This window comes from Galeopterus variegatus, unplaced genomic scaffold, assembly GCF_000696425.1.
Source record: "Galeopterus variegatus unplaced genomic scaffold, G_variegatus-3.0.2 Scaffold861, whole genome shotgun sequence".
NCBI lineage: Eukaryota > Metazoa > Chordata > Mammalia > Dermoptera > Cynocephalidae > Galeopterus > Galeopterus variegatus.
The window spans coordinates 409,250-425,669 of NW_007726972.1; the positions used below are offsets into that span (position 1 = coordinate 409,250).

Sequence of the window (16,420 nt, forward strand, 5' to 3'; positions counted from 1 at the left end):
CAAACAGAAAGGACATTGTTGGGAGGGAGGGAGGAGAGGGAGGTGGGAGGGAGGTCTCGGTAATGGGCCACAATAATCAACCACATTGTATATTAACAAAATAAAAAATAAGTAAATAAAAAATTAAAATTACTTGAGAATATTGGTTGAATAGTATTTCCTTTTTGAATAAACATACATAAATATAAATATAAATATAAATTTATATAAAAATATAAGCCAGATTTTCTTTCAGCTCCTAATTATAACAAATTTAGTTTATGTGTGTAAATTACTTTTAGCTTACAAAATACTTTCATAAATACTAACTTTCCTGATACTGATTTTTTTAAAATCATTTATTCTAATCCTCTTTATTAAATTACTGTTTCATTCATAGGTTCTTGGGCTTGGAAGAAGCATTAGAGATCCTCAGGTCCATCTATGAACCAGTTCAGGGATCACCCACTTTGACATTCCTGAGAGGGTGACATCTAATTTCTGTCTGAAAACCTTCAGTAACAGGAAGGTCAAATAGTGGTTCATTACATTAGCTGTTTGGCTGTTTGTTTTTTGTTTTTTTAATTGAGCCAAATATATTTTTCGTCTAGGTTATTATATAAACTCTATTCCCAATTATAATCATTTAGTTTCTCCAAGTCATATATTGTGCCCCCATATTTTGTCTTTTTCTAGCCTAACATTCTTGGTATTTTGATACCCTGAGTAGCTGATGTTATGTTCTTCAATTCCTTCACCATCCTGATAAGCCCATTCTTATGGCATCCTGTTTTCCTCTTACATAATGAACCTGGTGAATGAGTGATCTGATCAGAGCTTTATAATTAAATACTGTACATTTATTGGTATAGTCTGGCTGGCTGCATGGTTTTCGCTTGACAGCCCCACTATTGCCTCATTAATTCACTGTGAGCATTTGTTCCATTAAATCTTAAATCTTGGGCTCTTTCGCATGAAGAAGCTTTGTTAATTTTGCATTTGATTTTATGGAACTGGTGCAGGGCTTTGCTTATATCTTTGCTAAATTCCAACTTGTTTGGGGCCATAAGATATGAAATTCTAAGAGATCATTTTTTTTTTTCTGACTACTGGTTTTGGCAAGCAACATAATTGCTATATTTGTTAACTTTATCTCCTGCAGAAATTTAATTTGTTTAGATATTTTGGCTTATCACATGCAAAATCAAAAAAAATAAATATAATATCTGAAGAGACTCAGCTGTGTTAGTTTTTAATTTGTAGAGATGTTGGTCCCCCAAATAGTAATTAAAATTTTACCCCATGTCCACTGTAATTAATTGCAGTTTCAGAAATACTACAGTAAGGAATTCAGGAAGATTTCACTGAGGAAGTGATGCTAAAGTTCAGCATGAAAGATGAATACATTTAACTAGGCCAGGGAAGAGGCAAACAACAGAGTATGTTAATGATAATGATTTTATATGAATTATGACAAGTCTAAAATTTTTAAAGCAAATGATGACAAAATCAGATCTATATTTGATCAAGATCTTTAAAATACTATTCCATCTGCCTTGTTTAGAATTGAATGAAGAGCAAGATTAGATTTACTAAGGCTAGAAAGGACAAGACTGGAGGTGATGGCAGCAGAGCTGAAGCAAACTGGATAGAATGGAGGGATTTCAACAGGTTCAATCCAGAAGGTATAGGGAAAGAATGTTAGGAAGGAAAAAGGAGAGGAAAAATGTCACAGATGACTGGTGATATCATTCAAGAAGATGGGTCACTCTGGAAGAAAACTGGCTTTGGGTTAGGAGAGGTTAGATATTATGACTTTTTCTGAACATGTTGATTTTGAGATGCTTTTCAGATGATGTGTTTCAAGAGCCATAAAATTATATATACCCTTTGACCAAGATATCCCAAGACTCTGGGAATGTAGCCTAAAACAATAGTGCAAAATATGGGAAAAGTTATGGCTGAAAATGTCCATTGCAGTGTTTTTTATTAATAGAAAAAAATGGAAGTAAAGCTAATGTTCAAAAATGGAGAAATAATTTAATAAACTTTTGTAAACCCACTAACTGGAATATTATTTAGCCACTTAAATGGTTGTTTTAAGAACTAGTGGCATATAAAACACAAATTATATAATGCTAAGATAAAATAGGTAAATATACTACAATAAAAACTGCAAAAACAAATGAATATAAAATAAAACTGAAAAAATATAAGAAATTGCTTTATAGGATGTAGAATTATAGGCATATTTATATATTTTCTTTCTTTAAAAATTAGTAACATGCTTATATTGTTTTCTATTTTTAAAGAGTATTATAAATTTAAGAGTAAATCTTGTTTCTCAAGACTGGAGTTTATTAGTTTGTTTTTAATTAAGGGTTGCATTCTTTTTCTTTAAGTTTGAAAGATTTAAAACTTGTAACTTTTTTCCCCAAGATTTGTAAGACAGTCTTCAAACCCTTATGATTTATATTTTATGCCATTAAGGTAGAGACTAATCTACTTTATACTCTGTTATGGTTATAAGGGTCTTCAGGTTAAGAAAAATCTTTTTTTTTTTTTTTTAGCCAATATTAGTTACATTTAAATTGATGCATGTGTTTGTATATGTGACAGAAATGTAATTTTCATGAACTAAAAATCTGAGTTCTAGAATACTGCATAGATTTTAGGGCAGTTAGTTGTGTCATTTTAATGTATCAATTCCAAGAGTCAAGAGAATCATATTTTCAAATTTAGACACCTTATATTTTTAAATTATAAAGATTTTGTTTTCAGGAATAAAGGAAAACATAAACTATATCTTGAACTGTTTACCCATTTCATCATGCTAAGTAAGAATTTGAAATTTTAATTCCATTTTGTGTCCTTAAATTCACTAAATTAAATATTAACCCAATTTTATTGCCATATTTTTTCAAATAAGTTTATTAGCATCAACAACATAGTTTTACTTTGTCAATTAGTATTAATAATATATCATTGTGGACTTGAGAATTTTGTTTAAAACTTGTCACTTTGGAAAATTGATTATTTTCCATTCTTTAGATTCAACATTTTAAATCTATTAGGCAAGTATAGTATAGTGAAGTTTCCATATTCCAAATATAGCATTCATTTAAAAAAACTTGTGAAGGCTAATAATATATTCAAGAGTAAAGTTAGGCTGTCCATAGCAACTGATGTGACATAACTAATTATAAAGGCAGTGACTGAGAACTAGCAGTTTGTTTTTAGCAAGAAACTTTGGATAACTTGTAAACTATAGTATAGTAAATTTAATTCTTTAAGAAGCATTTTTCATATTTAAGATAAAAACTTTTCAACTAATTTTGATACAATTTTATGCAATTTATTAAAGAAAATGTTACATTTAAACATGTTCACAAATGTTTAATTAGCTTTAGTCAGACCAGATTTTTGTCAGTTTCTAATGGTGCCTAGATAATGTCATAAAACAAAGGTGCTGTTAAAAAGCATTTTTGTAGATTCCACAAAAGAACTGATGTTGAGGATTCTTAAGAAGCTGCAAGTTTCCAAAAAAAATATAAAGGCAATTCTGATGCAGTCTCTAGATGCCATGATTTTGAGCCCATGAGAGCTAATGGTTGATTGGTTGTTTTTTTATTTGATATACTCTGAATATTGGATAAACAATGGGCTAAAACCTGGTGCTCTGTTGCACACATAACAAAAATCCAACTGTCTGATAATATCTAAATTCGGATTATTTTAATGTTCTGCTATTCCAGATAGTTCTGTAGCTACAAATGCTCCAAGATGAGTATTGATGCTTAAAAAGCAAAAGAGGAAGAAAGAAGAGGAGGCAGAGGAGAGGAAGAAGAGGAGGATCACAACAATGGTGATGAAGATACAATAAAGTATAATAATTTCTCTTGTCATGATGCATGCCACAATTACTGGTAGTGATCACAATTATGAAAACCATGTTAAGGCATAAAATATTGCATGCACGTTTTGAATTTTGCTTTCCTATAAATTCAAAAATTACTTATTGATGGAATAATTAAAGAAATTAGTGCCAACTCTCCCCCTCAAAAAGGAATAAATTACAAGTAAAATTGAAAACATAGTATAACCTTTTTAAAGATGACCCTCCAACCCAGGGAAAAAAACCTACCTATAATATATTCAGATTATGTTTTCAAAAATATATATTAAATGCCATTGCTATTATTCACACAAAATTCTAGTTCCTATAATGCGCATGCATAGTGACATTAAAATTGAACAAAAAGTGGAACACTCAATTAAGACGACCTATAATGTTTGATGGTTTCTAAAGCAAATACAGTTTGGTTTACGTATTGGTTTGACTCCCTTCTTATTACATGATTTTGTTCTTTTATGCCTACTAGTTCTGTAAAATTGGGCTTAAAGTATTTCATCAATCTCCTCTCCACATATGTTAGAAAAAGTTCAACTCATTTCAACTTATTTTAAACATCCAACTTATTTTAAAAATTATGTCATCTACATTTTGTATATTTTTCCAGCACGTGACATAAACTTGCACATGAGATTGCATTCACCAGAGACAATTAGTAAACTTAAAAAAAAATTATGTACTTACTTGAAATAAAAAAATATGCCCAGTGAAATAAGAAGTGATGCAATAGATAATCCGTGTCCGATTATAGTCAGGTAAAACAAATTCAGTGCAGTCTATAATTTGTATAAATAAAAAAAATTAGGCTCATATCAACACTATAAGTATCTATAATCCTGCATGTTTAGAAGCTCAATTGAATAAATTCTGTTTTTACAAATGTGATCTGATAGCCTTACAATAATCAGCTTGCAAACAAATAAATACCTGAATACATCTGGAACGAAGAATATCTATGCAAATTTATCAAATGACTTATCAAAATTTATAAATTATATACCCTTTTGTTTAAGAAATTATAAGTCATATAGTAAATCTAATAAGTAATGTATTTATTGATCTATCTTATATGATATATGAAACCAGCATTTTATATTGTGTTCACCTTAAATCAAATGCTACATGATGATTTGTTTCGTTCAGACTTAAACATCGGGTAAGACTTTCTTTCCCAGCTGGATTTCTCTTTTAACTTTGACAAATTTGAGGCCCAGAGACAAATCTCAATATGGTAACTTGTAAGATCCTAACTTTGTAGGATCTGTACAAATATGTTCCAACTTTCTCCTGGTTTTGGCTTTTTCTCTTTTATTTTTGTCTGTATTTTATTTATTTGTAAACTTTATTTTATTGGTATATTTTTATAATTCTCTTCAAACCCTTCTCTGAATAAGCAGGACTATATGACTTACAAATATAAAAATAGCTGCAGTTATCAGGTGCTTCCTGTATGCTATTCTTCTAAGTATTTTCCTTATATTATGTCAATCCTTATGAAAACCACGAGAGTAGAATCTATGGGTATCCCCATTTTACACGTGAGAGGACTAAGGCAGAGAGACACTAAATGATTGCTCAAGGTCACAAAGCAGGTAAGGGGCAGAAACAGTAGTTCAGATATCAGGACTCACCGTTTTAATCACCGTAACAAATTGCCTCTATAAACACACATGTGCAAATATATGCAGGCATTTTCTATCAATGCTGTATTATTGTGACAAACTGTGATTTACCTTGACTTTAACATGTGGTGTTAAAAATGGGAATGTGACTGAGAGTGGCCTAACACCCACTCAGAACAAAAGCTTTCCACTGAGGAACAGGTAGACTATTTAAATCTTGTTGGGCTTATCCTTTTTACTTTAGCACAATTTCAGGGGGAATTCTAGAAATTCCACCACCAATGAAAGTTTTCTCTTTTCTTATACTTTCAAGATATGTTTTCTTTAGAAAATTGGAAACCCCAATACTGAGACATTGACTTGTGAATATACTAATAGGATTGCTTCCTCAATGTAATGACAGAATCGATAATAATTATTTTCACAGATACTTTTCTTGATTGTTCTCCTCAACCTTTATCATGAAAATATTACAATGGAATAAAGCACTGACTAAATGTTCTCCAATACTTTATTGGACAACTGTTCAAATAGATGGTGTAAATTAAATTTCAATTCCTAATTATTACATACCTTCACTTTCTCATGTGTGTTAACATTGCACTGAGTATAATTTGTCCATGTTCTGTTGCTTGCTGGATGTCTAAACCAGTTTCCATCTCGGTCACAGATCTTTGTAACTTTTTCTTTAAAATTAAAAAGGAAAAAAATCCTGTAATTTGATTAACTGGGGTTTATTAAATAGATGCCAAGGAGATTTGTAGATAAATTTCATCTTTTACCTGAAGGATCGAAGTCCTGAAAGTAATCAGGGCAGAGCTGCATTGATTCCGTTCCTGCCGCAACATCATTCCAGCACAGCCATCCATCCCAGGTTCTGTTGCAGTAAACGCCTTAAGGGGGAAGCCAAAATCAGAGATAACTAACTCTCTTTAGTTATACATAAAGACAAGTCCTGAAAGTAATCAGGGCAGAGCTGCATTGATTCCGTTCCTGCCGCAACATCATTCCAACACAGCCATCCATCCCAGGTTCTGTTGCAGTAAACGCCTTAAGGGGGAAGCCAAAATCAGAGATAACTAACTCTCTTTAGTTATACATAAAGATATAAGTATTAGGGATGGTTTCGCACTGACACGGAATAAAGGCTATCTACTAAAAATAAACATGTCACATAAAATTTGTAGAAATTATTTTGCTTTTTTACCAAGTAATTATTAGAATAACTAGTTTCAAACTTTTAAATTTAGAAATATCTATATCTATCTCTCTATATATAAAGTTCTGATTTCATTCTAATTCTCAAAGATAGCTATTTGTTCAGTATATCAAGTGGACTTTGCTGGTTGTCCTTAACCATAAGGTAGGGATTAATTAGTGGCTCTGTACTTGCAATTCAAAAATTGGATACTTGAAATTCAAACATAGGAAATTGGAAACATGTTTTGCTTGAGAAACTGTATGCTTAGGTCAAGGTGTTAGTATTTTCTGCAGCAAATGAATAGTTCTATATTTCCTATTTCACCATAATAACTCTGAAGTATACTTACTTAGGCCCAAACATTAAATTCTAGGTTGTCTTTCCTTTTCTTTTCAAATGGGGTAGAATGTTTAATAATTTCACATTTTTCTCCAGCATGAAGAGAAAAAGCCTCTTATGTTAAAAAATGTGAAGTTTTAATTACATATATATATATTATAAAGTTTTTTCTAAGGGCATAGATAAGTTAACCAATCAATGTTCCAGTGTTATAACAATCTGAAATCAAAGATAGTTATATAACTTGTCAGGTCTAGATAGAACACTGAACGCTCCATGAGACATTTATTACTTCTAACAGATTTGGACAGCCATCTCAGAATTAATGTAGCCCTCACAAAAGTAAAAAAAAAAAAAAATTCTGATAGACTGCAAGTGTAAATAATATTAATATAAAGAAAACACAACAAAAGCACCTCAGATCATCTCAGTTTTCTTTCCTCTGATTTTCAAACAATTATTTAAATAATTTGAATCCATATATCACTAGATGAAATACACTTTGTGACCTACCAAAGAAAATTTTCTTGGTATAGTTTTAGAAAGCATCTCAAACATATCCATATCACTGCTCCATTAGATAGACTCTAATTAACTACAACACTTGATAGATTGCAAGGCCCAGAATTTTTCAAATTGTGTTTTATGGCATTTGAGTGAGATATGAGAAGGTATTTTATTAAAAGATATTCTGTAACCAAATGGATCTCAGAAATATGAAGTTAAAATAAAGATAGTTCTTTATTACAAGACTTCCTGGGGTATTTAAAATTACGAAGTGCACTATGAAGCTCCAAGAAGACGTATTATGCAGTGATCCTGAACTCATTTTACCACAGGATTATTTTATTATGAAACCTTTACAAAGATATTCCTATTGTTCAATAATTAAATTTAAAACCTACTTTTACATATATCTACATGATTTGCAGGGGGTTAGTTCAATGGTTTCAAGCTAATGACATCTAGATTTTAATGGAATAAAGTGAGAAGCTGGATCAGTTAACACAGAATATGTATGTAAATATTTTAATTACTGATAATTCACCCCCTATTGACCTGAATCAGATAATTTGTCATTGTCTGACATATTAGAAAATATACTTTTAACTACATAAATATAACAGTAATATTGGGGCAGATATAATATCTAAATTCTTCTCCAAAGATTAATAAATTATATTGTTTATTTAAATTAGGAGGCTAAAAGCTGTCCAATTAACAGTTACAAATATTAATATTCTACCTTTAACATTTCATTTAATACAAACATTGTATGTTCTACTATAAATATTTTTCCCCAGATTTTAAGATCTTGGTTTCCTCTGATGGTTTAAAAAAAAGAAATAACTAAAGAGTCCTTACATTTTGCTTTGTTTCACTGTCAGGTTTGCATTTTATATTTTTAAGATAACCCCTTATTTAGGATTGTGAGATAAAATATAGGATTTGTTTCTGTTTTTGCTATATTTGGCAACTCCACTTGTGTTACTCGTCTTTAAATTTCAGAATCGAGGCAAATGCCTGGTGCTTAGCAGGCCCTCAATAAAATTACAAAAAAAGCAAAAGAATGTGTTAATGGAAACAGAAGGACTTAGACTTTAGCCTTGTTTCCAAGTGTACTATGCAAAGTATATGGATTATGCAAAACATAAACTTTGGTATTTATCATCTTATTATGCAAGCTCCTAACAAGGCAGTGGTGTAAAAAAAAAAATACAAATTACATGAACCGAAGGTTAACTGTCACCGATTTAATTAAAGAATTGTATCGTGTTAATATTAATACGTATTATATATTTTAAATATCTTTACACCGTAAAAAGAATACTAAACAGATCACTGTCATACATTTTTTATTAAACTTTTAAAAAAGGAACAAGATAAATTATTTCATAAATGTTGTTCAAAAGTCAATAATTAAAACTTCACATATACCAGAAAACTACCAACTAACTCACTTCTAATAATGGACCTAAGGAACAAATAATGATATAATAGGGTAGTTTTCTTTTAAACATGTCAAAGGCTTTTAGAATTAAAAAGTCACATTTACCTTCTGTTTGTTGAATAGGATCTTGCATAATTTTTTGGTAACATTCATACTGCGCTGTCATAATTTTATATCTAGTAACCCCTAACTGAATTGAGTCATCAGGGCTCTCACTTTCCCTTTCTGCTGCTGTGACAAGAATCTAAGGGAATAAAAACAAAACAACTTCAGAATTGTGAAAATGTCATTGTCAGAGGCAGTCTGTCACAGTGGAAAACAGCAAATGCAATGATGTACTAAATGGTAAACTAACTCTCCAGGCAAAAATCTCCGATTTGCAGTATTTGTCAGTTTCCATGTTATAAATATCCCCCCACGACCAATTTCAAATGACCAAGGAGACCTCACCAACTGCAGAGTTGGTAAGCATAATTAGCTCTCAGAAGCCTATGGTAGCCTGCTCCAGGATATCTCTAAACATGTTTTCTGGAAATAGAGCTGTATTTAAAATTCACCTCAACTTTTTTTACGTGTTCTGTGAATGTAGGCTAGATATTTATTGTCCCCCCACACCCCCAAGCCTGCTTTCTTATTGTAAAATAGAGTAAAATAGCATCAAGATAACAGAGGGGATATACCTGGCACATGAAAAGTACTCAAATTTTTTTGTCATTGTTATGATATTTTGATAATCAAAATAATGATAAAATCATTTATGATGCTGCTAAATATTTTTATTTTTTTATTTTATTGTGTGCACATCAATAAAGATTTTGCACAAGTTATATATTTATGTTCTTCCAATTTAGTAGCACTATTTTAAGCTTCGATTCTACTTTAATTTGTACGTGACTTTTTTCTTGATTGATAATATAAAGCCTAAATAAACTTTTCTTCAGTCTGTATCTTTTCCGTTTTTGCATTACTTCTATTAACTATCCTCCATAAGCAGTTACCTTCCCACTCTTCTTTTGTCCTCCCATTCTTGATTTTTTTCTTTTCTAGCAGGAAATTGAACTTAGTAAAATCAAAATAGTAATATTCTGTCACTGTGTAATACCATTCAAATTTCACCATCAAATCACAACATTTAAATTAGTTGCTTCATTCTTTGGTTTTAATTTCCTAACACAGAATTATGGAGAGGTTGTGCTGCAGAAGTAATAAATGGAAATTTAGAATATCAAGGAAATTAGTATTTTTAGAAACAACATACCTCTCATTCTCATCAGGAAGACTGTAGAATTGCATAAATCAGTATCATTTTTATTCCACTTGGAACAAAGACCCAAATTTACACACTGTCTCGCTTGAATTCAAAAGAAAAGAGTCATAATGCCTTAAAGTACAGTAATCAGATTGGTAAACTGTCCCAGGAAAGCAGTGAGCCTGTGCAGCAACCTGGAACACTCACTGGAGGGTGTGAACTGAAGTGAAAGGAGTCCTGGTTCTCAAATGTGAATCAATTTAAAGATAACATCTAAGAAGTGCAGAATTTGGACGGCTCCTAGACTTGAGAATGTTTTCAAATACAAATGCTGACAGGAATGTAGTCTTGTTTGGGGGGTTGTTTTTTTTCTCTCATTTAGGTTTTGGTGTATTTTTCCTGAGTTTTTTTCTCCTAGACTTGAGAATGTTTTCAAATACAAATGCTGACAGGAATGTAGTCTTGTTTGGGGGTTTGTTTTTTTTCTCTCATTTAGGTTTTGGTGTATTTTTCCTGAGTTTTTTAAATTTCAATCTTTGTGGGGTTTGCTTGGAAACACCACAGGAAAGCTCTTTGCTGGCATAGAATTAGATCAGATTAGGTCTCCCAGTTTCTCATACATATAATGAGATCAGATCATAGTCACTGTTTTAATTTGAGGCAGAGAAAAGTATAAATAGAACATTTCTATAAATAAAAATTAAATCAAATGTAGGAGGCGTATGACTCCTCCAGCAGAGCAATTGATTTCTGGTCTTTTGTCTACCTTTCACCTCTGCCCCACATCCCCAATATGTACACGCAGATGTGCACACTCACGTGCACACTCACTCACACACCTGTCCCAAATTAAGCATCAATGCCTACATATGGGAATAGATGGATGAGAAAATTAATTTGAAATACACTGCATGGTTCTGAAGTGCCTTTCAATCAATACATGTCAATCGATTGGCAGAATGGGAGAAAAATCAATGGGTTGTAATCTGCTTTTTTAACAGATCGAACTTAGAATCGTCAAGTCTGGCTGAAGATATTTCATCTAATATGTACTACTGTACTATAGAGTCATTCTATTTTTTTTCAAACTCTGATAATTACTTTCCTCTGTTTTGCACATTTGTATACATTGATCTTCCCCATTCTGACCTCCCCCACACACTGCCCCATCCTCCTATACCTGTTATAAGACTAAATGATACACAAATCCATGTTGATTGGATATAAAAATGCAATTAATTTATACATCCAATAACTGCTTTAATTTTGTTGTTATTAACCTTTATCTATTATAGGTATATTGAAAGCAAAAATAAAAATAATCATATATAAGGAGATAAATTGGAGGGAATTATGCTTACCATAAAAAAATGCAAGAGCAACAGAAAATACAGGATACGCTTTTTCTCCATCATTAAAGACAAAATGAAATATGCTATATAATAAAAATCGAACTGCAATAGAAAATGAAAGAAATATAATTCATCAATATTTATGAAATAAACGTAGATGGTTCTCAACAGAAAATTTCTTTTAAAACTACACATTAATTTTACTTTAAGGATTTGATAGTCATATGTATAACAAATGTTTAAAAATAAAAACATCATGGCTTATAGTACTAAAGAGCTTAATAAAATACATTTTAATTTAATTTAATTAGACTTAACAGAAAAGCTTCTTACCTATATATTTTAAGTAATTAGAAAACATCTTGCTTTCTTTGCCTTTACCAAAATTGGGATAAAGTGATTAAAATACTAAAAATAAAGAGCTTTACATGAAAATATTAACACAAATTTTGATAGCATATTTTACTCTAAACCTTATCTTTATTTTCTATAAGGATTAATCTCATTTTTATTTTTCTGATTCTTCAGTAATTTAAGAGGGAAAATTGTTCTCAGGCCAATTTCTAGAGAATCGACATCCATATATCATAAAAATGTCCTTATAATTTAATAGAAATTATTCTGCATTACAGGAAATCGATTATTTTATTAATCAGGAAATAAAAGATTCGCTGAGTTATCTACATTATTGAAATAAGGTTACAGGATATGGACAAATCAATAAAAATATTTTTGTTTATGTATTTCTAATGACAGACACAATTCTGAGCTAATGAAAAGTGGCCTCTAAAATGCCACTTACTAGCTTCTCAATTCTAAGAGGCACACATTTCTGTGGTGTAGCTCCTCGTGTTTACTCTCTGTAAAGTCCAGGAGCAATCTACTCTGACATACTCATTTTTGTGAGATATAAATTATCATGGTATATCCATAGAATATAATATTTATTTAACTGAATATATAAATCATATTTTTCAAAGGAGAAAAAAATTCCAGTCAATGGATATTTGCCATTGAACTATGAACTTAAGATTTAATTCCATTAGGAAACTAGTCATGATTTTTATTATTGGGCTTCAGAAGAAGAATTTTAAAAACCTTTTCCACATGTTCACATGTTTCGCTTATTATTTGTGTTATCACATGCGATGAGAGCACACATTAATAAGCACATGCACTCCATGCCATTGCTTGCCCTCACCCATGACTCACCTAGAAGCAGCTTTTCTTTTTAATCACAGCAATTTCTGAATATCGTTTTTCTTCTATCAGCTATCCTGGGTTCTTACTATTAGGTGATTTTAAGAAAAACATAAGAAAAAAAAATCAGGAAGCATTGCATTAATGATAAATATAAAGAAATAGTGTTGTAATAGGCAGAAAACAATGAATCAAAGTTTCTGCAATTCAGAAATTAATGAGTTGATATTTTAGTTTTTATTACATTTTACCATGAGAAAATCTAATTTCCCAATACTTACATGCACAAGTGTCTCCATACTCAAATCACATTTTCTCTTGGGTCATATTTGACATTGTCTTGAAGGATTTCTTTAAATCCAGGGGTCATGACCTGAAATATTGATCAATGTAATAATTTAATATTATGTTAATGAGCAGAAATTTTTTTCACGATGAATTGAAAACTTCACAGTAAATATAGCTAAGAAAATTATATTTTATTAAGCTATTCACATTTTTAAAAATCCTTTTTGCTCACAATATATTTGAGTTATCATATATTAGTATATTCATTGCATGTAATGTTTCAATATGTATTATAGATATATAATGAGAAGAGACTTGATCTAGATATGTACATATTTTCTATGAATAAATGATTTTAAAAGAATGATTATGTTTTCACATGAAAAATTGTTGAATTTTAGGCATATACATTTTTCTTTTTCCATTGGACTGCTAAAATGTTTTCCTCAGGCATTTACAATTTAGCTAAATATATTCATATTTATTATATCTATATCTATACAATTCTACAATCACTTAAGATCATACTGACTTTAAGAAATAAATAAATTTTGGTTTCTAATCTTCTCGGTGGAGTTTTAGTTATCATCTGGTATTAATAGAAAGGCAAAAGAAAGGATGTTTTTTGGTTTTTGTTTTTGTTTTTGCATGTGTTTTTATTGAAGAGGGCTGAAAAAAGTTACAGATATAGATAGTATAACTCCTAAAACTCTCATTATATCAATAATAACTATTAGGGTTTTGTGTTAAAGAATGAAAAAATTAAGCAATTTAAATTTATCATTAAATTCTACTCTTAGATGCTGATTTTCACCTGGAACTAGGGAAAGATACTAGACACTGTAGATTTGTTGTGGTCATAAATGATTTCAACTCTGTCATGGAGCCTGACAGTACACTCTAAGCCAAGATTTATTTCCCATGTAATATAACCTGACAAAATGCCAATTTATCCATCTTTATTAGTTAGATTAACATAAAAATGTACTTTATAGATTCTGTATACAAAAATCTCTTCTACCTTTATGCACAGATATATTTGACTTTAAACTGATTATTTTAAACAGTATCACGTTTTTTATAATTGTTCATTTTGAAAAACTGTATCACTTCATCCATCCTAAATATGGAAAGGTAATTTATTTTTGTATTTACTATTTTAAATAGAAATGGCTTTTGCAAATCACAATTTGGTGCTTAACATAGTACCTCACAGAGTGACTGCTCAAGTAATTTTTGCTAAAAAAATGAGAGATTAAAATACTAAATAATTGATTAATATGGATGGAAGATTTCTCTCTAGTGGGCTAATTTCTTTTCTGATTGGCTACTTTTTATAATTTTTTTTCATAATTTTTCTCTATTATTTCTTTAATTATCACTAGTTTGTCTTTTAGTATCAATAGAGTCAGATAGTAACAAATTAGTGTGGAAGGCTTAACTATTTTATCTCTAAATATATGGAAACCAACGCAGCAGGTCTCACATTTCTACAATTATCACATTTTTCTATTTAGCATTCAAAGGATAATCTATATTAAAAAAGTTAGAAAAAATTTCCAAACCAGTTAAGTATAGCATTTTTTTCAAATATACTTATTTTAATATTTAATTTAAATATTTGGCTATAATTTTGTTACAAGTATTTGTTGTTTTCTGTTAAATGGAAAAACTTAACATCAAATTTCATTTTTCCAGGATGGTTGGGATACTGGGTAATCTAATTGAATTTTTCATTTAAGTAAACTTCAGAAAACTAGAATATAATAAAAGTCATTTGAATTAAACTTGTTTAATCTTACTTTGAATCACTTTAGTTATTTATTTAAATGTATTATTATTATTATTAGTTATGCATATCTATTTTCCTCACAAAAATGGTTTCTCAAAACCAAAAACCATATCTGGTTTACCTTTGCATCTTTTTTAACTGGCAGTTAATAAACGTTCACTGTATACACAAATGAATAAGTGAAAGCAAAAGTAAATCAATGAATTACTTTAGGAATCTAAAGTCACAATCAAGAGTACTGATCATAATTACTAATTGTCATTTCTTGTCTTAGAAGTTTTTAGATAGTGTTTGAATCTGCACTAACAATGAAAATTGAGGGGAAAAATTTCTTATATCAGCATGTCTACTTTCCTACAAAATAAAATCCTGAAAACTATTCAGTTTTCAAGTCTGTGGTGTTTGGATGTTGAATAAACAGTAGTTTATTGAATTTGGAATGCGTAAAGATTAAGCCAAATTTAAAACATTGGTGTGTTCATATCAGTTTTCAAGTCTGTGGTGTTTGGATGTTGAATAAACAGTAGTTTATTGAATTTGGAATGCATAAAGATTAAGCCAAATTTAAAACATTGGTATGTTCATAATTTCTGTAAAAAAGTATGTATATTTAAATAGGCAAATAAAAACATAAATAAATATTATTCTATTTGGAAATCAGATAGGTCTTACAAAACAATGATGATTTACATATGAGTCAGGATTAAATTACCTCTAATATGTACATAGGCTCAAAAAATTGAAGGGGAAAGTGCTTCAAAAAACATGCTTGGAGTTTTCCCAAACCCAACATATTTGAAAAACTTTTTACCCATCACTACTGTTGGTTTTGTAGCTTATCAGTAGATTTCAAAATCAGAGTTCTAAAACGTTTCTTAATAAAATATATCTTAGTAGTCACTGAATCATCCTGGCACCAATAATTGGAAAGGACTTTATTCAACTAACAAAATATTTATCAATGCAAATAATTGCACTTTTATAGCTTTTCTTCTTCAACCTCTTTCCTAGTTATCTGGGAAATGCGCCTCTAGGAACAAGGTTGCATTTTGCACTTTGTACACTGATGGCACTTCTAACCAAGGGGGCAGGACAGTGGTCCCTGGGTTTATAAAGGATAGAGCAGCAAGTTTGGATGGTAGGCATTCCAACTCATAGTGAACACTTGCATTCTCAATGAGATCCAGCAATGTCCAATACATTTGGTAATTCAATTCACTTGAGTCATCTAGTCCACAAAGGACCTGTCAAAGTTTCCCTGTCAGTAGACAAATTTGGTGAGTCGTAGTTATGGAGAAATCAGCCCTTCACAAAAAGTTCTCTAGGTCAATAACAGATGGATCATGACTGGGAATGTGAATAATGCCATTGCAAATACAGCTGAACATCAACTTAGATTCAGCCTGATATTCAGAGATGTAATGGAAAGTTTTTCTGAGATGTTTAACTGTAAGTTGAGCTCATTGGTTCTTTGCACTCTGTCTCTAATTGGCTCATTCAGCAAGTGGCTCTTTCCTCTATACTTAGCTTATTT

The 16,420-nt window shown here is 30.5% G+C and overlaps 1 protein-coding gene across 1 annotated transcript in view; it reads right to left on the bottom strand.

The window, feature by feature from the left end:
- The window catches only part of CALCRL (calcitonin receptor-like), a 117,319-nt gene that overhangs the window by 41,604 nt on the left and 59,295 nt on the right, over positions 1–16,420 (bottom strand). Inside the window, exons 3-9 of the mRNA XM_008572988.1 lie at positions 13,088–13,179; positions 12,819–12,894; positions 11,616–11,708; positions 9,111–9,249; positions 6,297–6,407; positions 6,088–6,200; positions 4,577–4,668 (exon numbers count right to left, since the gene is read on the bottom strand). Coding sequence (XP_008571210.1) covers positions 4,577–4,668; positions 6,088–6,200; positions 6,297–6,407; positions 9,111–9,249; positions 11,616–11,669 — 509 coding nt within the window. The 5' untranslated portion in view covers positions 11,670–11,708; positions 12,819–12,894; positions 13,088–13,179. The remainder of the gene's footprint in view (positions 1–4,576; positions 4,669–6,087; positions 6,201–6,296; positions 6,408–9,110; positions 9,250–11,615; positions 11,709–12,818; positions 12,895–13,087; positions 13,180–16,420) is intronic.